This window comes from Myotis yumanensis, unplaced genomic scaffold (assembly GCF_028538775.1).
Source record: "Myotis yumanensis isolate MYYU_CA2020_CCGP unplaced genomic scaffold, mMyoYum1.0.hap1 SCAF_1, whole genome shotgun sequence".
In the NCBI taxonomy this organism is placed as follows: Eukaryota; Metazoa; Chordata; class Mammalia; order Chiroptera; family Vespertilionidae; genus Myotis; species Myotis yumanensis.
This window is the reverse complement of record NW_027223752.1, coordinates 212497168-212521544: the sequence shown is the minus strand read 5'-3', so window position 1 is coordinate 212521544 and position 24377 is coordinate 212497168. Positions and strand designations below refer to the sequence as shown.

The 24377-nt window shown below is 37.4% G+C and overlaps 2 protein-coding genes across 8 annotated transcripts in view; one reads left to right on the top strand and one right to left on the bottom strand.

Moving 5' to 3' along the window:
• YIPF7 (Yip1 domain family member 7) overlaps nt 1-1884 on the bottom strand; it is a 29632-nt gene extending 27748 nt beyond the window's left edge. Inside the window, exon 1 of one of the 4 annotated variants that reach the window (XM_070397293.1) lies at nt 1355-1884. In XM_070397293.1, the coding sequence (XP_070253394.1) occupies nt 1355-1397 (43 nt within the window). In that variant the 5' untranslated portion in view covers nt 1398-1884. Of the gene's footprint in view, nt 1-672 lie in introns of all 4 variants that reach the window. The other 3 variants (XM_070397268.1, XM_070397284.1, XM_070397275.1) reach the window with 3 other exon arrangements.
• Nucleotides 1676-23302, top strand: GUF1 (GTP binding elongation factor GUF1). Of its 4 annotated transcripts, XM_070397190.1 has the most exons (17): nt 1684-2007; nt 3468-3579; nt 3728-3876; nt 4145-4225; nt 5534-5611; nt 5831-5914; nt 9513-9577; nt 11584-11787; nt 13608-13747; nt 14865-14988; nt 15742-15874; nt 16644-16787; nt 17892-18025; nt 19126-19227; nt 20091-20210; nt 22258-22294; nt 23113-23302. In XM_070397190.1, the coding sequence occupies exons 1-17, from the start codon at nt 1843-1845 to the stop codon at nt 23248-23250; spliced, it is 2010 nt and encodes a 669-aa protein (XP_070253291.1). In that variant the 5' UTR covers nt 1684-1842; the 3' UTR covers nt 23251-23302. The 4 variants fall into 4 exon arrangements, 3 of the variants coding, with proteins under 3 accessions (XP_070253309.1, XP_070253301.1, XP_070253291.1); XR_011468735.1 differs by lacking the exons at nt 22258-22294; nt 23113-23302 and adding an exon at nt 18798-18904 and having other exon boundaries at nt 1676-2007; nt 20091-20179; XM_070397200.1 differs by lacking the exon at nt 22258-22294 and having other exon boundaries at nt 1680-2007.
• Nucleotides 23303-24377: the final 1075 nt, after the last annotated feature.

The following is a 24377-nucleotide window of genomic DNA, read 5'->3' as shown; positions in this document are numbered from 1 at the left end:
AGGCCAGAGCTCTATCCACTGAATCAAACCAACTAGGGCAGGGATGGGCAACCCCTGGCACGCGTGCCAAACATGGCACCCCAGTAACTTTTGCTGGCACGCGAAACCCTCTCTTATAATCTTCCATTTACAATTGTGAATCTTTGTTCTCAGTGATGAATTTTGTTAAGTCTCATAATAGGATTAGCCTGATGGATAAAAGTAGTAGCTCGTGCATATCTCTGAAGGTCACGAAATATAAACCTGATGTAAAACCTCTGTCATCAGTGATGCAGCAGCAAAAGTCCCACTGATAATATCAAACGGAGTCATAAAGTTTTCTGTCGGACTATCAGTGTACATGTATACATTAAACAATAAATGTATTTTTCATCATATACTGTGTTTTTGTCGCTCGAATGAATTTTATTATTTCTTCAAGGTTCTTCACATATGTACACCTTAAGAGATATCAAGTAGGCGTAACATGTTCTCAAAAAATTAGGGTTGGCACGCGGAAGAATTTTGAGTCAGAGATTTTGCTGGTTTTGGCACGCACTCACAAAAAGGTTGCCCACCCCTGAACTAGGACATCCCTTGTCTTTTGCAGGACCACCAGGTAACATGAGTGCCCTTTAAATGGAGTTATTGGATCTCCTTAACTTAAATTCCCCTCACAATATGCACACATACCTTCTAAATCAAATTCAGAGTCAGAAGACAGATGAAACTAGGACAATGGATTAGAAAAGAAACACATGAGCAGGAAGTTGACACTAAAAGCGGGTAGAGTTTGCCCTGGCCGGTGTGGCTCATGGTTGAGCGGGACCCGGGAACCAGGAGGTCACTGGGGTGATTCCGGGTCCAGGCACATGCTTGGGCTGTGGGCTCCATCCCCAGTAGGAGCCATGCAGGAAGCAACACACTGATGTTTCTCTCTCTCCAGTGTTTCTATCAATCCCTCTCCCTCCCGCTCTCTCTAAAACACCAATAATCATTAAAAAGTATTTTTAAAAGTCAGCTTTTGGAAGTTCATTCTCTAACAAAGGTGCCAGTAGCGACTACTAGTGGATCGAGTACTGTACAGTCACGACTTGGAGCAGTTCCAGGAACCGACGAGAAACAACACAGCGGCCCACGGGACGTCCCACAGCTTCCGTCTCCGACCCGGGCACCGAACCCCAGGTCTCGCAGAAAATCCCACGGGCGCTGGTGGGAGACGGACGCTGGAGTCGGCATGCAGGCCTCATTCCCTCTTACACTTCCCCTCCGCCTTCCGTAGCCCAGCTCTGCCCTCTGCCAGGCAAACTTGTGTTGAAGCGGAAACTGAAAGACGATGGAGACATCAGGGCTTGCAGAGGGTAACTTTCCCCACCTTCACTTCCGGCCCAAACTTTCCTAGGAGACATTGCAGTCATTTTACCGCCGGTGTCCTTTCAGAAGCGCTAAGATATTAGCGATGTCACTGATAACATAGACTTCCATATTTTAAAACAATTACAATATTTTGCTACGGGAGTAGAAAGCTAAATCCGAACGCTACACTAAGAGCATAGTGAGAACTGATCTGGAGAGCTTCCCCTCACCGAACGTCCTGGCGCCCCGGCGCCCTCGCGCAGACGCACGCTAGCGTCGTGACGTCGTCCGACGTGCAGACGTCGGCGCGCGGCGCTCCGTCTACGGAGTTCCGGCGGATCCCCCAGTTGGGCGGTGCTGTCCAGGCAACTGGTCCCCTTGGTTTCCGAAAGTCTGGTTGGGTCCTGTTCGCCGCCCCTAACGCGGCGTCTTGGAGGCAACCGAGCGGCTGGCGATGCTCCCATCGCGCCTCGGGACCTTCTCCTGACGCCTGCGTCGCCCGGGGGCATGCGGATCCTGGCGGGTCGGAGCTGGTGGCGCGGACGCGCGCTCGCGGCGTGGGCCACCGGGGCTCCGGGTCCGGCGCTGCCTTGGGCTCCGGGCGCGCGGACCGGCGGGGCCCCTGGCGACTCCTGGGCTCTGGACAGGCTCTGCAGCTCTGCCGCGCGCAAGGTGACCGCCGCCTCGGTTCTGGCAGCTCCGTGTGAGAAACCGGGAGGGAGCTTCCCGAGGGTTTGGAGGCGGGAAGGGCTTCCTAGGACTCACGGCCTGTCCACGCGGGTGGCGACCACGCGAAGGAGGCGGAGCTGGCCGCGCGCGCTGCTGCGGTGGCTCAGCTCCCCGCCTCTCCCTGGTGACCTTGGACCAGCCACTTCCCGTGTTGCCTCCTTGGTGATGCCGGTAGCTCAGTTTATGGGAGGCTGTGAGCTAGACGCCTCGCATCTCTTACTTTCCTCCTAAAATCCTGCGGAGGAAGCTCAGGCAGCGGTTCTCAACCTGTGGGTCGCGCGCGACCCCTTTGGCGGTCGAACGACCCTTTCACAGGGGTCGCCTAAGACCATCCTGCATGTCAGATGTTTACATTACGATTCATAACAGTAGCAACATGACAGTTATGAAGTAGCAACGAAAATAATTTTATGGTTGGGTCACAACACGAGGAACTGTATTTAAAGGGCCAGAAGGTTGAGAACCACTGTGCTACGGTGAGCTCAGTTTCCTTGACATGAATACCAATTTGTTCAGCAGTTTGTAATGAGTCCTGGTAAAAATTTAAGATGTGTGAACTAAAAGTCGGGAGTTGTATTTTAAAATATTTTTGAATTTTAAGATAATAAATAGGAGTTCTTTTTGCTGATGTGACCTTTCTCCCTCTTCAGGGAAGTTGCTGAGTAACAAAATTTTATCAAAATTAAACTTTTGAAGATTCTATTAGGAGCACAGATTTTTAAATAGACCTAACTGGTAATTAAATGTGTGATGCAGGCAAAGGATTTCATTTTTATCCCCCCTCCCCCCCCAGCTTTTCTATAACTTTTTTTTTTTTTTTGGCCTCAAAGAAGTTTGTTAGACTCTGTGTTCTTAGGCAGTTCATAAGTTCTAGATGTCTTGTGTTCCCCACCTATGAAAATAAATTCAGTTTCTCCTCGACCCTCTAAGTCAGTGGTTCTCAACCTTGGCTGCACATTAGAATCACCTGGGAATCTTTTAAAAATCCTGATTTCTGGGCCTCATCCTCCGGAAATTCTGTTTCTTTGTTACTAATGTTGGCCCCACCCCATAACAAAGAAACAGAAATCAGGATTTTAAAAAGATTCCCAGGTGATTCTAATGTGCAGCCAAGGTTCAGAATCACTGCTCTAAGTGGTGGAAATACTATTAAGAACTTTTATTTAGTTGCGTAGTCACCTTTGACAGTAAAACATGTTTAATAAGTCATTATAATTCATTGCTTATGAGTTTAACCATATGTGACTTTATTGTTAGGGGAATAAAAAATATAAATAATATAGATGCAATAAATGAAAATTTTCAAAGAAGAATATTAAAAGAATATTCTTTGAATCACTATACTTGTTTCATATTGTATGAAATTTACACTCATAAATCTAATTTCTCTCCCTCCTTTCCAGGAAAAAGTTGACATGTCTAGATTCCCTGTTGAAAATATTAGAAATTTCAGTATCATTGCACATGTGGATCATGGCAAAAGTACTTTAGCTGACAGGCTGCTGGAATTAACAGGTATTTTCATTTCATATTATATAGTTAATTGATGGCAATGAATAATTGATCGTTGCTTTTACCATGCTTTTTAAATTTTGTTTTAATTTTATATATTGTATTGTTTATTTTTAAGAGTCCATATAAAATTATGAATTTCTATTTATAGGGACAATTGATAAAACAAAGAATAATAAGCAAGTTCTTGATAAATTGCAAGTGGAACGAGAAAGAGGAATCACTGTTAAAGCACAGACAGCATCTCTTTTCTATAATTGTGAAGGAAAACAGTATCTTTTAAATCTCATCGACACACCAGTAAGTTTAATATTAATTTGGTCTCCATTGTTAGTAAGTCTTGTATTGATAATGCAAACAAATCCTTGTTTACTTTTTAAATTGAACATTAAACACCTTTGTTTTTTGTTTTCTCATTGTTCGGAGGTTAGTATAAATTGTTTCACAAGCGTGGGATAAACCCAAGTAACGTTTTGTTTACTGTGGAGTCATTAGATTTGCCATAATGCCCCTCCCCCTAAAAAATTGTAGCTAACATTTAGAGGTATCAATATCTTTTGTTTTTCAGGGCCATGTTGATTTTAGTTATGAAGTATCCAGGTCACTGTCTGCTTGCCAGGGTGTTTTACTGGTGGTTGATGCAAATGAGGTAGGTACCTTTAATTTTATATCATGTGACATACTATTTGGTTGTTTCAAGATATTTTCCTTAAAATGGGTTTTGGAAATACAATTTTTGTGTTTGAAAAAAATAAGATTTATTGTTTTACTTAACCAAAATCATATGTTTTGGTCCTGTAAACTTGAAGTTTATTACATTAAAGTATTTTTTGAAATTCATTTGCTTATCTTTTAAAATTTTTAAGCCGATCAGAGAAATTGTCTAATTGTATTTTTTGTTGAAATAAGTCAGTTACATCCTACAAAAAAAAAACCCTCAATTTTTAACAGCTCTTAATCTGAGTGTTCCATATCAGTTTTTAGCAGACGTTGAAAATAAATCTTTATTTTTGAGGTCATTTTGGGTGATTTTAAGGTAATAATATGAGAAGTGTTAAGTTTAAAGAAACATACTAATAACATTACCAACTTCTTTTGTGTTATAAACATACCATATGAACATAGTAACTAAATGACCGTATAAGAATTACGATATGCTATATAAAATAAGCTTTTGCTATACTCAGTTTTTCACAAACTTTTCATTCAAAATCCAGAGGAAAGTCAATCTCTACCTTATATACAAACTACTGGACTGTATAAACTGTATCATGCAGCTGCCCCATAGAATAAAAGCCTAATATGCTAAGCGTCCGGTCATCCAGTCAACCAATCAAAGCATGATATGCTAATGATATACTAAGGCTGCTCAGCCGCTCACACTGATGTGCACTGACCACCAGGGGGCAGACAGTCAACCTGTCTACCAGTCACTGTGATGTGCACAGACCACCAGGGGGCAGATGCTCTGACCGGTAGGTCAGCTTGCTGCTGGGGTCCGGCCGATCGGGACTGAGCGAGAAGTGCCGGACACGCCCTGGAGCCTTTCCACGGTCCCTACCCGGCTGGCCAACATCCTGCATCCCTCCCTGGCCCCCATTGTGCACCGGTGGGGTCCCTTGGCCTGGCCTGCATGCTCTTGCAATCCAGGACCCCTCGGGGGATGTCGGAGAGCAGGTTTTGGCCCGGACCCCATTGGTGCACGAGGCCTCTAGCACCTATAGTAGGCTTTGATGACTTGAGGGTCTATGTTTCACCTTTGTGTCTCCAAGCCTAACATAGTCCCCTTTAATAAATGCTTCCTGAAGTGAAAGGAATTTCACAGAGAATATCCAGATGCATGGAAGTATAGGTACCATATCTTGTCTTATACCTCTGCTTTTGGTGAAGATGTGGAATGGTCTTGAATTATAAGTTTGTGATAGATGCTAGAAATCCTGTGTCTTGATTTTTCCAGGGTATTCAAGCCCAAACTGTAGCAAACTTCTTTCTTGCCTTTGAAGCACAACTATCGGTAATTCCAGTTATAAACAAGGTAATTACAATGACACAAAAATGTTATTTATTTCTTTACTTTGTAAACCATGCTTATTAAAGTTGTATTGCCTGTGCCTATATTATTTTAATACTTTTGAAAGAAAAATCATAGTGGGGTCAGTTATGCTTTTAAGTATCTCATAATGCTATTTAGTATGAAATACACTTTATTTGTATTAAATTAAGACATAATGAATTCTTTTTTTTTTTTTTTAAGATAGATTTGAAGAATGCTGATCCTGAAAGGGTTGTAAAACAAATTGAAAAGGTGTTTGATATTCCAAGTGATGAATGCATTAAGGTAAAATATCTTTATTTCAAGACTTGGTTATAATTTTGAAAATCTGAGATAATTGGTCTAAATGAAATTTTAGAGTTTTTGATAGCCCATCATTATATCATGTTTTTGTAGTTTTACTAAGTTCTTTTTACTAATATTTCATTTGATCCTTACCAAAAATTCTTATTACATGGTTAGGACAGATGGGAATTCTTGTGATACAGAAGAAAGAACTGGCTCAAAGATTTTAATCACTTTCTTAAGATTATAGATCTAGTTACCTAATATATGCCCATTTTGCCTCTATGGAAATATTTTCTTTGAAGAGCATGTTCAAACTAATTTTAAGGCATTTGTATGTTTTCTTGAAATTGAGAAATAACTTCTTTCTCTATATAAAAGAGCTAGCTATGGTAATAATTGTATGATAGATATTATTTATGTCCAAGTTAATACTATATTTTAAATTTGAATTTTTATTTTTATTTTTTTAATATACTTTTATTGATTTCAGAGAGGAAGGGAGAGGGAGAGAGAGATAGAAACATAGATGATGGCCGAAACCGGTTTGGCTCGGTGGATAGAGCGTCGGCCTGTGGACTGAAAGGTCCCGGGTTCGATTCCGGTCAAGGGCATGTACCTTGGTTGCGGGCATATCCCCAGTGGGAGATGTGCAGGAGGCAGCTGGTCGACGTTTCTCTCTCATCGATGTTTCTAACTCTCTATCTCTCTCCCTTCCTCTCTGTAAAAAATCAATAAAATATATTTTTAAAAAAAAGAAACATAGATGATGAGAGAGATCATTGATCAGCTGCCTCCTGCACGCCCCCTACTGGGGATCAAGCCCTTGACTGGAATCAAACCCAGGACCCTTCAGTCCGCAGGCCAACACTCTGTCCACTGAGCCAAACTGGCTAGGGCTAAATTTGAATATTTAAATGTACTTTTCTAATGCTGTTTTGGGTGTTGAATAGCCACAGCCAAACTTCAGTGTTACATACTTTTGTAGTAAGTATGTCAGTGCAACACTATAACATTTAGCTTCCACTTTTACTGAGTGGTAATGTGAATTTATGAGGGTTTGCATTCTGAGACTTCCAGGCAGTGTTAACTACATAGTGAGATTTGTGGTCATAAATTCACAAGAAACTAGCTAGACCATTTACTTTATTTTTCTCCAGTTATGTTAAGGTAGTCTGTTTATAAGCATAGAAAAAGCATATAGTTGGATGCATTCAAAGTGGGGGTTTTACCATCTACTTGTGATAGAGAATAAAAGGTGGTTGAACAGTGATTGTAAGTAATAGAGCTTGGAGTCTCAGCTGGGAAATGAGGGAGTGGAGGATTAATGGATAATTTTTAAAAGTAGTCCATTCAATGGATTAGAGGTTGTGATTTTGAAGGATTATTTAAACGTACTAGAACCTAGAGAAGTGGTTCTCTTTAGGGTTTAGTTTTGCCCCCAGGAAGCATTTGGCAATGTCTGAAGGCGTTTTTTGTTGGGGGAAGTGGCGTTGCTGCTGACATCATGTTGATAGATGAGATTTCATGGATACTGTTAAACATCCTACGATGCACAGTATATGCTCCCAAACAGATTTAGCCCAAAATGTCTTCATTGCTGAGTTGCTAAACTGATGTACAGGAAATTTGGAAGATAGGAGGTGATAGTCAGGAAATGGGTTTTGAAATCAAGATTTCAGAGACAGTCCAATTACTGATAATGGTAAAGGTCATTCATGCACATGTATTTTGAGTCTTTTGCTTTTTCAGTGTGAGAACAATAGTAATAATATGCTTTATAAGTTACCTGCATGCCATCCACATATAGTGTTTATTCTATCCACACAATAACCTTGAAACTTAGGCAAAATATGAATGATTATTCATCAGATGAAGAACTTGAAGCTCAAAGAAGTATGTATGGGTCAAAGTCCACTGCTCTTTCAACATCATAATCAGAATACTCTTGTAATTTAATCCAAGAGTCATAAAAACACCTAACTGTACTGAGAGGACATTTGTCAGTATCCTATCTAATAATAGACAAACATGGTACAGTGGGGCCTTGACTTACGAGTGTCCCGACTAACGAGTTTTTTGAAATACGAGCCGTCTCGGCCGATTTTTTGCTTTGAGTTTCGAGCTAAAATTCAGGTTACAAGCCAGCTTCAGATACCCCACCGCTAGTTGGCCCAACGAACGTCACAGTGAACACCACAACATCAGCCCAGCATCACGTGTCTCACTCGTTCACTTTTGATTTGACATACGGGTAATTTGAGTTACGAGTTCCATCACAGAACGAATTAAACTCATAAGTCAAGGCCCCACTGTAATTGACTGTACCTTTGCTACACCTCCCATTGGTTAATCAGCGAGATATGTAAATTAACCCAACCAAGATGGCAGCTGGCAGCCATGCAGCTGAAGTGAGCAGGAGGCTTGTTTGCTCCAGTGCTGGAGGAAGCCAAGGTTCCCCGCCTGCCGCGACCTGGCTCTGAGCTCCGAAAGCAACAAAGTTTCAATTATAGAAGCTAAACAAACCCCAGATACCTGCTTTCAGCAGGCCCTGGCCTCAGAGCTGGAGCGAGCAGGACTCTGGCTCTCAGCTCCAGTGACGGCAACAAAGTTTCAATTATAGAAGGTAAATAAATCCCAGAATAAAAAGAAAAAAAGAAGAGGCTGGGAGCTTCAGTCACCGGCCAGCCTGAAAACGGCCCTCAGCCCCTCACCCAGACTGGCCAGGCACCCCAGTGGGGACCCCCACCCTAAAGGGGGTGTGGCCAGCCTGACAACAGCCATCAGCCCCTCATCCCCAGGCTGGCCAGGCACCCCAGTGGGACCCCCCACCCCAAAGGGGGTGTGAGCAGCTGCAGACAGCCGTCAGCCCCTCATCCAGGCTGGCCAGGCACCCCAGCGGGACCCCCACCCTGATCCGGGACACGCTTCAGGGCAAACCAGCCGGCCCCTACCCGTGCACCAGGCCTCTATCCTATATAGTAAAAGGGTAATATGCAAACTGACCCTAACAACAGAAAGACTGGGAATGACTGGTCACAATGACACACACTGACCATAAGGGGGCAGATGCTCAATGCAGGAGCTGCCCTCTGGGGGTCAGTGTGCTCCCACATGGGGCAGCTCTGCTCAGCCACAAGACAGGCTGATGGCTGCCAGTACAGCGGTGGTGGTGGGAGCCTCTCCCGCCTCCTCAGTAGCGCTAAGGATATCCGACTGCAGCTTAGGCCTGCTCCCCACTGGCACGTGGACATCCTCCAAGGGCTGCCCGAGGGATGTCTGATTGCCAGCTTAGGCCCAATCCCCTGGGGAGCAGGCCTAAGCCAGTAGGTGGTCATCCCCGGAGGGGTCCCAGTCTGTGAGAGGGCACAGGCTGGGCTGAGGGACCCCCCCCCCCCCCCCCCCCCGCCAGTGCACAAATTTTTGTGCACCGAGTCTCTAGTACTATATATTTGTGCTTCCTTCTACGATGATCTTCAAACAAATTGATAAGTGTTAGAATTCCTTCTTTATTGTGATCATAAAGTTCTGTCTCCAGGATAGAAAAAAGGTAGAGTATAAATTTTAAATGTTTGTGTTTTTACACATATATTTTTAGATTTCTGCTAAACTGGGAACAAATGTTGAAAGTGTTCTTCAGGCAGTCATCGAAAGAATACCCCCGTAAGTCTTTTGCTATTTCTGTACTGTTTTTCTTTAATAGCACAAAAACCATCTGTTTGATCTGTTATTTTAGCTTAGTATATGTGGTAAATATACTCCTGTGGTGAAAGAAAATAAATATTTAAATTTATTTTTAGTAACATATAGAAGGAAAATACAGTATAAAAAAAAAAGAAAAAAGGATGACAGGGATCTGTTCTTAACAATCATTGTAAGAAGGAGACTTGAATATATTAACAATTGTTCTTTGCTTTAATACTGAACAAATATATGTCATCAGTTTTATAAGTAATTTAAAACAGTCATTTATATAAAACTTGAGGTTAAATTAAAACTACTAGGTGTACCGCTTAATAATGTGGATCTTTTTCAATAGATGGAGTTACACATATGTTGATATATACATATGTGATTTGATATGTATGCTATTTTGTTGTATTGACAACAAGCTTCACAACTTCATATGTCAAATATGCTGAAGGTGTTAACATCATAGATATTTTTACACTTAAAAATGTTGAATTTCGTGCCAAAATAAAGAGCATTTGCAGGAAGTTATAATTCATTACTTTATTTTGAAGAAAAGTGCTGCTGAATACTTCGGGAAGCTTATGGTGAACATGCTCCATTTCAAGATACTGGTTTAAATGCTTTAAAAGTGATGATTTCGGTGTGGAAGACAAAGAACGTCCAGGTCAACTGAAAAAGGTTGAAGACCAACAATTACAAGCATTATTGGATGAAGATGCATGTCAAACTCATAAACAGCTTGCAGAAAGATTAAACGTTTTTCAGCAAACAATTTCCGATCATTTACAAGCAATGGGAAAGATTTTAAAGGAAGGAAAATGGGTATCATATCAACAGAACGAAAGACAAATGGAAAACCAAAAAGTCATCAGTAAAATGTTGCTTCAACGGCACAAAAGAACATCTTTTTTGCATTAAATTGTGACTGGTGATGAGAACCCCAAACGCACAAAATCATGGGTTGATGGTCAACCATCAACATCGATGCAAGGCCAAATTGCTTCGGAAAGAAGACAATGCTCTGCGTTTGGTGGGATCAGGAAGGTGTGGTGTTTTATGAGCTTCTAAAACCAGGTGAAACTTAATACTGATCGATATTGACAACAAATAATCAATTTGAACCACTCTTTGATCATGAAATGACCAGGATGTTCCAGAAGACACAGCAAAGTAATTCTGCTTTATGATGACGCACCATCACACACTTCAAAACCAGTTAAAGACACGTTAAAAGATCTTGCCTAGGAAGTATTAACCCACCTGCTGTATTAACTAGACCTTGCTCCTTCAGATTACCACTTGTTCCGAACGATGGCACACGCACTTTGAGCAGCACTTCAAAACATATGAAGAAGTGAAAAACTGGGTCTCTGAATGGTTTGCCTCAAAACAAGAAAAGTTCTGCCCTCGTTGGTTTGGCTCACTGGATAGAGCGTCGGCCTGGGGACTGAAGAGTCCCGGTTTCGATTCCAGTCAAGGGCATGTACCTTGGTTGCGGGCACATCCCCAGTAGGGGCTGTGCAGGAGGCAGCTGATCGATGTTTCTCTCTCATCGATGTTTCTAACTCTATCCCTCTCCCTTCCTCTCTATAAAAAATCAATAAACTATATTTAAAAAACAAACAACCAACCAAGCAAAGTTCTATTGGGACGGTATCCACAAATTACCTGAAAGATGGGGAAATGTGTAGCTAGCCTTGGACATTATTTTGAATAAAGCACTTTTGATGTTTCTCTTGAAATTATCATGTTTTCTTTGATTACAAAATCTGCATTATTAACCGGTACACCTGGTAATATAAAAATAGACATTACACCTTATTTTATAGAAAGATCTTTTTATGTTGGCTGTCAGTCATCAACCTTTCTTCAGTACTAGAATAAAGTAAGCATAGTATTTGAGTTAAAAATAGGCACTTTATTATTAAGATTTTAATTTACTATGTCTGTATTTACTTTTTACTTATTTTTAATAGTCCTAAAGTGCATCGCAACAGTCCCCTGAGAGCTTTGGTATTTGACTCCACCTTTGACCAGTATAGGGGTGTGATAGCCAATGTAGCATTATTTGATGGAGTGGTTTCAAAAGGAGATAAAATTGTATCTGCACATACTCAAAAGACATATGACGTTAATGAAGTAGGAGTTCTGAATCCTAATGAGCAGCCAACTCATAAACTGTAAGTAATACACATTAGTAAATAAGTACAATACACTTATATGTCTATCTCATTCTTTCTCAACTTGATATACTTAGATTGATCCCAATTTGAAGACTCGGAAAAAAAACCAAAACCTGGTTATCTAAAGCACCTATCTAGTGAATGATCTTTTGAAAGGAATTTCATGTGTGAAGGATAATAATCTGATATATTTTTATTCCTTTTGACTAGTCATAACTAATTTTGTGACTCAGTGCAGATAAGGATTCTATATTGATGCATTCGTTGAGACAGCGAAAGACATAGTTCCTTCACCCATATCTATATTCATATCAGGCATCTTTTTGTTGTTGTTGTTAATTCTTAGCTGAGGATATTTTTCCCATTGCTTTTCAGAAAGAGTAGAAGGGAGGGAGGGAGAGAGAGAGAGAGAGAGAGAGAGAGAGAGAGAAATGAGAGAGGGAGAGAGAGAGAGAAACAAACATTGATGTGAGAGAGACACATTAATTGGTTGCCTGCTGCACACACCCTGACCAGGGGCAGGGAGCAAACCCCAATCCCAGGTATGTACCCTTGACTGAGAATCAAAACCGAGACCCTGGCTGATGCTCTAATCACTGAAACACACCAGCCAGGGCTTTTGACATTTTATTTTTCATAATTAAATTTTTCAACATAAAAGTAATGAAGAAAATGTCATAATTCTTTTCTTGAGTGTGGAATTCATGATAGAACTTTGATTAACTAGAATTCTTGCATGTGGGGTTAGCAAGGTAGTTGCACTGGAAAGACTGAGTTCACTTTTAAATATTTAATTCTATCAGTACTCTAGGTCACCTAGTTGGAGCTTTCTATGGTCTTTGTTTCCTTATTTGTATAAAAATTAAGATATTGAACCAGGTGACTATATGGATCTCACTTGATAGTTTAAAGTTGTTTGTCTAAAACTAGCACATTTTGTTCATTACATTTTTATTTGAGAGTCATAAAGTAGTTTATCTTAATTTTACTCAAGTATTTCTAAAGTCTCTCTATATTCTACCATATATATCATATACTGATCATTAATTCGGGGTTATGTAGATTTGCTTTTTAAAAACAAAACAAAAAAAGCAAAAAAAATTAAGCTAAAACTCTGAAATCTTTGGATTTGCTCTTTTTTTACAAGAGGAACATCAAATAGATGTCAGATTTGTTGCGAGTTCACTTTTTTCTGCTTGTTTTTTCTTTTTCTTCTTTAAAGCGTATTTGTAAAACAATACACTAATAGTGTTTTAATACTACAAGAAGTCTTTTATGTTCTGCAACTATCAGTTTCACGGTGTTTACATTATATTTAGCTAGTTTTTTTGTTTTTTTTTTAATATATTTTATTAATTTTTTACAGAGAGGAAGGGAGAGGGATAGAGAGTTAGAAACATCAATGAGAGAGAAACATCGACCAGCTGCCTCCCGCACACCCCCCACTGGGGATGTGCCCGCAACCAAGGTACATGCCCTTGACCGGAATCGAACCTGGGACCCTTCAGTCCACAGGCTGACGCTCTATCCACTGAGCCAAACCGGTCCCGGCTTTAGCTAGTGTTTAATATGCAAGCAAAGGTAGGCAGAGTCATGAAAAAGGCCCTGAGCTTATTGTTGGTAATGGGGTTTACTGTAAGGCATGGAGTATTCTTCTGCTGATAATCCTTAGAGTTCAGAATTGATATGTAGCACTTAGTTTCCATTTCATGAGGTTTTGTTTGGAAAGTGATCATTTCCTGGGAAGGTAGAGCTTATTTGAGTATGCACTTGAAACATTAAAGGAGTAAATATTTCCATATAATAATTTTATTTAGATATGCAGGACAGGTGGGCTATCTGATTGCTGGGATGAAAGATGTCACTGAAGCACAAATAGGAGATACATTATATTTACATAAGCAACCAGTGGAGCCCTTGCCTGGGTTTAAATCAGCGAAACCAATGGTATTTGCAGGTGAGGAGATCACAAAGTCAAAGGATGAGGGTCAACTTATTCTGTCAATTGAAATAAAATTTACTAGAAATGCTCATTTTAAATAACAGCTAATTCCAGCATATTCTTTTTGGTTTGTGTGTGTGTGCTATTTACATATTAGCTAATTTCATATGTATAGTAAAACTTTATGTAGGAGATAATTTCCTAAATTTTTTTAGGACTTCTTAAGAAACAAGTTCTCTGATATATGAAAGAGCATAGTAATATGAATTTCCTACTTACTTCCTTAGCAAATCAGGTCATTATATTTGAAATCTTTTTCTGATGAGTTTATTACTGGGTACCTTCCCTTTAGCTGGCCTTTCTTTAATATTGTACTAGTGTAGATATGGCAGAGAATAGTGTCACCTCACATATATATAACTTTGCTACCTTTTATGACTGTGTGGAATTACAGATATTTGAAATAGGAAGACCTGATTGAAGATCATCAAGTTGCATCCAGCCCTTTTTTTTCTCCCTTAAGTATCTCTCATTGCGAATGATGAACGTTTTTGATCCCCATGGTCAGGCAAAGTCAATCATTTGGCTTTTGAAGGACTTGAAAGTTGAGGACTTGAGTTGTCAGATGAAAGAGAATCTGATAAATCAGTAACTTTGTAGTTTTTGTTAGTGAATTGAAAAAAGCAAAATTTATCTTTGATTTTAATGGATAATCTGCCATAGAGAATTCAGAATTCAGTGTACTTTTCATTTCTCCTCCTGTTTTTTATCTGTTAATGGAGTCTCATTTGTGGTTGTGGAATGACTTCCACTTTTGTTTCTTGAAATAAGCACAATGTGTTTTCCTAGGTTGGTTCTTTTTTGTTTTCCTGACATTTTTGTAAAATCATAAAAACATCACTTTAAGTATGAATCCAGTTATAAATTCATTAAGGCTATGAAACTTGCAAGATACTTTAAAGTCAGTGTAACTTAACATTTATAGTTTTTTTTAGCAAACAAATATTTTGGTGAGTGAAATATAAGTAAGTTATTTAAAAGCTAAGTGACTAATTGTGATCTTGGAAGCATTGGATATTTATTCCTTTGGCAGCTTTTCACATGTGATAATTAGAAATTCTTATGTCCTCAGGAATGTACCCTGTGGATCAGTCTGAATATAATAACCTGAAGAGTGCTATAGAAAAATTGACCTTAAATGATTCCAGTGTGACAGTTCATCGGGATAGTAGCCTTGCCCTAGGTGCTGGCTGGAGGTAAGATTCAACTACATTGTACCGTTCCATGTTTATTGAAAGGTAAAGTTTAAATGGTTTCTTGCTTTGGAACATTTCTGAAAATAAACTCATATTAGTGTAAAGTGAAATGAAACAATATTTGCCTATTTTACGCTGTGGATTCATCTTCTATAGGTAAGTTTTATAGCAATCTATACTAATAAAAGGGTAACATCTTATTAGACCGGACGTCCTTCCAGACAAAGCCACGGTGGCAGGGGCTGAGGCAGAGGCAGTTAGGGGCGACCTGGTCGGCAGGGGAGGGCGGTTGGGGCAATCAGGCTGGCAGGCAGAGGTGGTTAGGGGTGATCAGACAGGCAGGCAGAGTGGTTAGGGGTGATCAGGCAGGCAGGCAGGTGAGCGGTTAGGAATCAGCAGTCCCAGATTGCGAGAGGGATGTCCGACTGCCGGTTTAGGCCCGATCCCTGCGGGCCTAAACCGGCAGTCAGACATCCTCCAAGGTGTCCCGGATTGGAGAAGGTACAGGTCTGAGGGACCTCCCCCCCCCCCCCATGCACGCATTTCATGCACTGGGCCTCTAGTTTTAAATAGAATACCAATGGAAAGCTGGAATCTTACTTAATGAAATTATACTAACATGTAATTATGATGTGAATCGCTTGAATGAGTCTTATGATACCACCCCTTCCCCACAAAGTAACAATATATTCATCAAAGAAAATAGAGCCTATGAGACATAAACATTTTGGAGTTTGGTTTTTTTCTTCCTAGATTGGGGTTTCTTGGACTTTTGCATATGGAAGTTTTCAACCAGCGACTAGAGCAAGAATATAATGCTTCTGTTATTTTGACAACTCCTACTGTTCCATATAAAGCTGTTCTTTCATCAGCAAAATTGATAAAGGTACTATTGTGAATCGGATAAAAGGGACAACTAAATGTGTGTATATGCATATGCGTGTATGCAGAATGCAAGAGACACTTTGTACACCATTAGCAGACTAGCTATTAAAACTAAATATTTCTTAATTAATAGTAATAAAAATTAAATTATCTTATGGTTAATGATGGAGAACCTACGTGAGAAATAACTTATGCAAAATAACCACATTATCAATACTGATCTGTTACTGAATTGGGAATGAAAATATTGTTCTAAATCCAGTGCAAGATGATGAATATATTTTTGGTCATAAGTAATTAATCTTATTACAAATGAAGCATTCATTTTTACCTGGTGTAGGAAATTTTAGATTTTAAGTTAATGATAGGGATAATACTGTATTCTATCTAAGGGGCAATCTGTTTATTTTAAAGAAATACTAACTTTGACAACTTTAAGTATTTTCCAACAAAATTAACTTAGGAAACTGATTATAATGCCTTAGAAGGGGTAGAACAAAATGTATTCTTACATCATACTTTTTAAAATTGTACATAAAATGTGTTTAATAAATGTGAATCACCAGAATATATTGCTTAATAATATTAAATGATTACAATTGGAGGACTTGTTAATCTAAAACACATTAAGATAATATTCTACTCTTTAGGGATTCCATTGTTTTTATTCCAACAAATTCAATAGCAAAATAAATTCTAGCATACTTTAAAACATGGTTATTGTTTATTCAGATTTCATTTTAATTATTGGTGATATTTCTTTATTTTAGGAATACAGAGAAAAGGAAATTACAATAATCAATCCTGCACAGTTCCCTGATAAATCAAAAGTAACAGAATATTTGGAGCCAGTTGTTTTGGGCACCATTATAACACCAGATGAATTTACTGGAAAAATAATGATGCTTTGCCAGGTATAAATGTAATACAGTTTAATATAAAAGTAAATTTTTGTCCTCTCTAGCAGTTTTGAAAGATTTCTCTCTGTGGAGCACATTGAATTTTTTAATTAATTTTCATACATATATAGAGATAATCAATATTTATCTAGATATATGTGGATATAGGTACATATGTACTTTAAAATTCATTTTGAGCCCTGGTTCAGTAGCTCAGCTGGTTGAAGCGTCATCCCATACACCAAAAGATTTTGCGTTTGATTCTGGGTCAGGGCACATACCAGGTTGCTAGTTTGATTCCCAGTTGGGGTGCCTCCAGGAGGCAATTGATAGTTGTTTTTCTCTCTCTCTTGCTGTCTCTTCCTCTCTCTTTCTTCTCTCTGAAAATCAGTTAAAAAAACATATCCTCAGGTGAGGATTTAAAAACATTTTTATTTTAAATGAGCCCAAAGAAAAGAAGTTTGATGCTTATTTGTCCTGAGTAGATGAAAGTATAATTTCTTTTAGACTTGTTGAGTATTTGATTTTGATTATAGTTTGAAATGTAATAGTAATAGTTGACAGACCTTTAATTGGACGGTGTTTTCCATTTTGCTTTAGTCCTCGCCACATTGTAATAAATGATTTATACCAAAAACTGGATATAATCATGGTCCTCAAAAAATACCTATTTGAAATACTCTGACATGTATTAGAAAGAACTCTAAAATGATAACTAGTGGACTGAAATTTTAATTGTTATCACAAACTATATTATAACTTTGGTCAGTCACTTAATTTCCCTCGTCTAGGTTTCTTTATTTATAAAATAAGAAATTAGAACTTCATTTGTAGTTACATTTGACTTATTGTTAAATTAAGTACTGTATGATTAAAAAAGATAAAATTGTTAATACAAAGACTAAAAGCTTTGGTGTATATTATAATTGAAATACCAAATGATTCTCTATATTATAAATATTGCTTGCAAGTTTTTACTAGGCATTAAAGAAATATTCCTTCATTTTGTCCACTCATCAGCATTAAGGAAATATTTTCATTGGTAATTGTCATCTGTCTGTATTTCAAATCATCATTCAAATAGGCAATCATTAAACACATTTTTTTCTGCCCTTTTAGGCTCGAAGAGCAGTTCAGAAGAATATGGTGTATATTGATCAAAACAGAGTTATGCTTAAATATCTCTTACCTTTGAATGAAATTGTGGTGGATTTTTATGATTCTTTGAAATCCTTGTCTTCTGGATATGCTAGGTAAAAATTTAATGGGCAATTCAGTACTTAAACAGTTGTGTGTGTTTTAATATTTACCAGCAAGAGTATCTTATTACTCTTCATATTTTACCTACCACTTAACATGGTATCTTTCATACAGTGAATGCTTAATGATGTTTGTTGAAGAAAGAAAGGATTTTAGCAACACTTTAGGCAATAATCTGGTTTTAGAGAGTATTAATATCAATCACCCTGCAACCGTCATGGTTTAGAAACCAAACATTTGCAGCTGTAGGTACCAGCTTGTTTTAAAATTATGACAATAGAAATATATATGTTCTTGTCCATTTGGAAAGACATGTAGGCATAATTGAGATGTTTTTTCATTAGACTGCCGTTTTGTAAGTTAAACCTGTGTTTTGATTAGCATGTAAGCTTTGACCATATTATTAATATTAATATTTGACACTAAGTGCTTATATGTGCTAGACTCTGTTGTAACACTTTTTAGATACAGTTTAAGTGCTTTACATGAATTAACTCATTTCATCCTCATAAAAGCCCTGTGAAGGTTCAAACTGAAATCCGTAAGTCTCATTTATTAATGGCTCTTTGTCAATGCCATAGCTTTTATTTAAGGGGAAATAGAAAACTACACAGAAAATCTTATGAATCTGAGAAGGATCCATTAATATATACTGTTTACAGCCAGCCAGTTGCTGGGAGGGAACATTGGAAAGAAGGTGACAGTTGCCTTCAGTGATCCATTTTCCTAGCCTGGCTTACTCGTTTCTTTTCCTTCCCCCTTTAGAGCATGCTCCCCTGCCTTTGACCCTCATCTCACAAAGTCAAAAGATGATGAAGTCTGGCCCTGTCTGGGTAGCTCAGTTGATTGGAATATCATCTGGATACTCCAAGGTTGTGGGTTCCATCCCTGGTCAGGGCACTGTAAAAAAAAAAAAAAAAAAAAAAAAAGATGAGATTTGTTCCTTACTGTGATCATTTAGATTCATTAGTCTGGAACGTATAGGTAACATTTTGATGGAAAGTTAAATCTTTGGGGGGAGGTATGGTAGAAAAAAAGATGTTTAGAAAAGAAAAAAAATGTAATCTATTACTTGAACATTTTTCCTTGTTAGTTTTGATTACGAAGATGCAGGCTACCAGACTGCAGAACTTGTAAAAATGGATATTCTACTGAATGGAAATATTGTAGAGGAGCTGGTAACTATTGTACACAAGTAAGTAGAATAGAAACTAATCATGAAATGTGAAAGTAACCACTGTTGACATATTTTTATTTAGTTATTGGTTGCTCTATTTGACAGCTACATTTTGAAAATTTACAAGTAATTAATTAAATTTCCCTGTACTAGTTTTTGTTTCCATTCTTTTTCCATGCTTCTCTTTTCAAATTGTTAAAATATAAAAGGAGACTAGAGTTATGATAATCCAAAAGATTAGTGTCCTGGGGAGAAATGTTTCCATTACCATGTAAGATGAAGTAAAAGAAATTTTTTTTGAGTTTTATGATAGGTGTAGAATTGAGAATAAAAAGTTTTTCTCTTTCTAAGAAATTTATAACAATGAAAAATGAAATACCCTAGATGTTCAAGAAGTAGCGGATTGATTAAAATAAATTATGGAACACTCATATAATCTGTCTTAAGTCATTATTAAGACCATACTGTAAATTACTATTTAGTGACATGAAAACGCCTTTTAAGTAAAATGGTAGAACAAACTAATCTGAACTGTAAAAATCAAATCTGTAGAAAAATGACTAGAAGGGCATATGTTTAACATAAACATTCTAATATGTTTAACAGTGGTTTTGTATGGGTGAAGGGAAGGGCATTAAGAATGGTTTTTATTCTCTCATGTATGTTTTTTATATTTTCTGTAATCATGTTATTTTTGCAATAATCAGAGAGTAAGTGATAATTTGTGTTTATGATAAATGATTTCCATTTGAACCTCTTTAAGGAATCACCTTTACATTGATTGATTATGCATATGAACTAGAACATTACTTAAACATTCTTTTTTTTTTTTCACTTAAACATTCTTACTTAGTATAAGTAAATAATTTTCTCTGATTCAGAGACAAGGCACAAACTGTTGGCAAAGCCATATGTGAACGTCTGAAGGATTCTCTTCCTAGGCAGCTGTTTGAAATAGCAATCCAAGCTGCTATTGGAAGTAAAATCATTGCAAGAGAAACGTGAGTTGAATTCATTTTTGTTACTGGTGGGTTTTAGAAATGATTTACCCAGAAAATGAAATGTTGAAAAATTTAACTTTACATTGGCCCAAGCCAGTGATTTCAACCGGTGTGCTGCAAGACCTTTTAAAACATGCAAGCCTTGCTGGCATGGCTCAGTGGTTGAGCGTCGACCTATGAATCAGGAGGTCAAGGTTCCATTCCCTGTCAGGGCACATTCCTGGGTTGCAGGCTTCATCCCCAATGTGGGGCATGTAGGAGGCAGCTGATCAATGATTCTCTCTAATCATTAATATTTATCTCTCTCTCTCCCTCTCCCTCTCTGAAATCAATAAAAACATATTAAAACAAAACATGTAATACATGACTATTTAGTCAGGGGCACTGACCTCTTTTCCCTTAAGATTGTCAAATAAAAAATGGATAACAGCCAACACAACAATAGCCATCTGGTGTAAGTGAATCAAAAGTAAACCTTTTGTGTGTGTGTGAAATCGGCAAAAAATACATTTTTTGGTGTGCTGCAGAATCTTAGTTATTGGTTTATGTGTGCCATGAGATGAAAAAGGTTGAAAATCACTGGCCTAAGCTTTATTAGTACTTATAGAAACATTAATGTCTTAATTCCACTAATTTAAGTGATTGTTACTTTTAATTACATAACACTTTGGGGTGATATTATTCACATGTATTAATAAAATATATATGGGTTGGAGGAATTGCTTAATTTTTACTTATTTTGCTGAGTGATTATTGAGTTTCCTGGGTAAAGTTTTTATGGTTTTATCCCTTCAAGTAGGTTATAAACTAGTAAGAACTGAAACTAAAAAGGTTTTGGAGATATTCTTCCAAAAGACAAAACTAAGTTATGATTTTTACTAGAAGCATTCCTCAGAGCTAATCAGGTTGTAAATCAGAGAGGTGAGAGAGGAATGCTAATCTCACGTTAAGCTTTTGCATTCTGTAATACAGACTTCACATGTGATACCGGAGACATGGAAGATAGGCTAATTTGTATAGGAAATTGGTCTTTTTCATTGTACATGATGTATAAATCAGAGCACTGAAGAAGCTGCTCTGCTAGTAACAGAAAGTACAGAAAATATCTTGCAGTGATTCCCTATTTTTTCCCCCCTTGATTGAATAATTCTGGAAAATAAGAATTATCTCCTTACATGGAAATCCCTATTCAATTCTTGTTTAACACAAACCTAATGTATTAGTGGTGGTGAAATACAACCATGATTTTTATATAGTCTTGGTAACAAATTTTAATTCAATATTTGCAATGAATTTAGTTTTCTAACACCATTTTTCTTTAGAGTTGGTTATTTTGTGTTTCGTGAATACCTAGAAGTTAGATAGAAAGGTGTTGACAACCTGGGAACATCCTAAAAAGTGCAATTTAGATAGTTAGCAAGCATAAGGATGCTGAGGTAGACAATAAAGAAAATACAGATTTTTATGTTTTATGAAATACATAAAAATGGAACTATTTTCCAATTTCTTTCTCTCCAAAATTCTCAGCAACATTACAGAAATGATTAGTTTATAACTGCTTGGATGGATATATTAAAATTTAGTTTATCCTAATGTGGTAAACAAATATATTGTTCTTTATATTCCTAGTCACTGTTGACTCACATTAGGTGAGATTAGTAATGAAATAATAACCATTTGTAATTAATTTTTTTGAAAGTAGAAGTGGTAGTGTTTTTAGGTTGAGCCAGAAATGACCTTATATAATTCTTATAATTAAGGTCATCCCATGCTTGAATTTGGCTTCATCAATGCTACCCACAGTCTTGACCTTTTTTATTCTTAATAAAATATATAGTGGTACTTACGTTGAATTCATTTTCTATTTTATCTTAAATATATGAAACGAAAACAAGAGTATTTGAGCTATCTAATTATTACTTATGGCAGTTTTACCTAGGTCTGACCTGATCATTTAAATCTTTGATAAAGAGGAGACTTTGAGAATAAAGTACTTTTAAATAGTGTAATGAAGTTATGTACTTATACAGCATTTTCTCTTTTACAGTGTGAAAGCCTATAGGAAAAATGTTTTGGCAAAATGTGTACGTACCTACCTGTATTCTGCTTTGTAATAATAGTTCTGCTTTATGAGTTTAAAATTAAGGGGGTATACATATATTGGTTTCCATTGTTGGTTTTTAAAATACCCTTTTATTTCATCTCCAAGTTGTTTTTTTAAATTGGTAAATTTCAGCTTTACTATGATTGCATATTCATTTTGATTGTGTTCTTAAATATTTTTTATCTTATAAAAATTTCCTTATGTAGAACATTATCTAAGAAAGTATTTTATAACATGTTTGTTGGTCTAATTTTATAAGGAAAGATTTTGAAGACAATGTCTAAATAGTGGGAAGAGTATGGGATTGAAATCCACCTCTCCATTGTTTTGCCAAGTTTGCTGCCTCATCTATTTAAAAAAGTATTCTTAGCTCAGTTATTATGAGAATCAAATGATAAATACTATTTCTAAACCCTTTGCATAGGGATTGGTACATTTATGCCTATGTAAATTTCTATATTAGGCTACAGCTATATATAGTAATCTAAAATTTCAAGCCTTGAATCACTAAGGAGATTGATAGTTCTTCCTTGACATGGGTAATGTAGTACTGGGTGTCCTTGGGGATCTTCATCTCCATCCAAAAATAAATGAAGCCTTAATCATTCCTAAAGGCAGTAAAATTGGGGTCTGCTAGGAAGAGGACTAGAGAGGTATCTTTACAGATGTCTTCCTCATGGACTCATGGATAATAATTGTAAGGTTGTTGTAAGGATGTTGTATTGTTGTATTGATGTAATTGTATGATTATTTTTCTGTGGAGTGATCTGGACTTCCAATTTTTAAAATATTTTTCAGTATGGTGGTGACATTACCCGGAAAATGAAGCTTTTAAAGAGACAAGCAGAAGGAAAGAAAAAACTGAGGAAGGTTGGCAACATAGAAGTTCCTAAAGATGCTTTTATAAAAGTTCTGAAGACACAAACTGATAAATAATTGGTGCGAAAATATAAGGAATTTTTTTTAATTAAAAGTTGTGTATCCTTTAGTTTTTCTTGTAAGTTTGTAATATGTTGACAACAGAATGAAAATTATAAAATTTGCTTGTTACTTTCAGGGTTTTCAGATATAACCATTTGGCTTTTCTTTGAAGGGTACTGGTAAGTGGATAAGAGCTTGGACTCTGAAGGCATATCGTCTGGTTTCAAATTTCTGTTCCACCACTTACTAGCAAGGTAAATTACTTACCTCTCTTAGTCTGTTTACTCTTTAGTCAGATCAGGTTAAACTATACTTACCGCTAAAGGTTGTTAAATGAGATAATATGGGGGAAATACTCAGGAGAGTGCATGGCACATAGTAAGTGCTCAATGAATCTTACCTATTTTGTTTTCATGCATACTTTTTCTGACACTAAGAAGGCCCCATACTTAAAAATCGATCTAATTCAAGACCATGGTAGAAATATTTTCAAAATCACCAAAAGTATCAATTTGTTGTTAGCTGGATAAATTCAGGTGATGTATATGAGTCAATTATTAAGTAAAGTCACATAACATACTAACTAGATGTGCTCTAGTTTTTGATAAAATTTTTGACACTGGATAGTTTATGTACAGGGTGAGGCAAAAGAAGATTTAGTTTTTATGGAAAATAATACCATAATTATAAGTAACTAGAGGCCCGATGCATGAAATTCATGCAAGAGTAGGCCTTCCTTCCCCTGGCTGCCGGCACCCGCTTCCCTCGCAGCCCTGGCTTTGTCCAGAAGGTCGTCCAAAGGATGTCTGGTCTAATTAGCATATTATGCTTTTATTATAGAAAACAAGAATAAACTGTTTCACGTAATCACAACTGTAAACCTATTTTTGCCCCACACTGTATGCATCTAAGTTAAAATAAGGGTAGGGCTGTCTTATTTTTGATCATTGAAATGCAGTTGTGCAAAGTCATAGGGGTTTGGTATTAGCAGCAGCTGTTATTAATGGCAGTTTAATAATTATTGTCTAGATTTCATAATTGAGACTGAGCTTTATTGCTTAGTAGTAACTTACTTGAGGTCACACAGGCGGTAAATGGCCATCTTACTTCAAAGCATGTCTCTTGACTACCATGTTTACTCA

Excerpts from the sequence above, each read along its gene's own strand:
- GUF1 (XM_070397190.1), top strand. The coding sequence starts at position 1,843 with ATGCGGATCCTGGCGGGTCGGAGCTGGTGGCGCGGACGCGCGCTCGCG. Across the intron at positions 9,578-11,583 it reads GTCATCGAAAGAATACCCCC|TCCTAAAGTGCATCGCAACA; the intron begins GTAAGTCTTTTG and ends TATTTTTAATAG. Across the intron at positions 19,228-20,090 it reads CTGGTAACTATTGTACACAA|AGACAAGGCACAAACTGTTG; the intron begins GTAAGTAGAATA and ends TCTCTGATTCAG.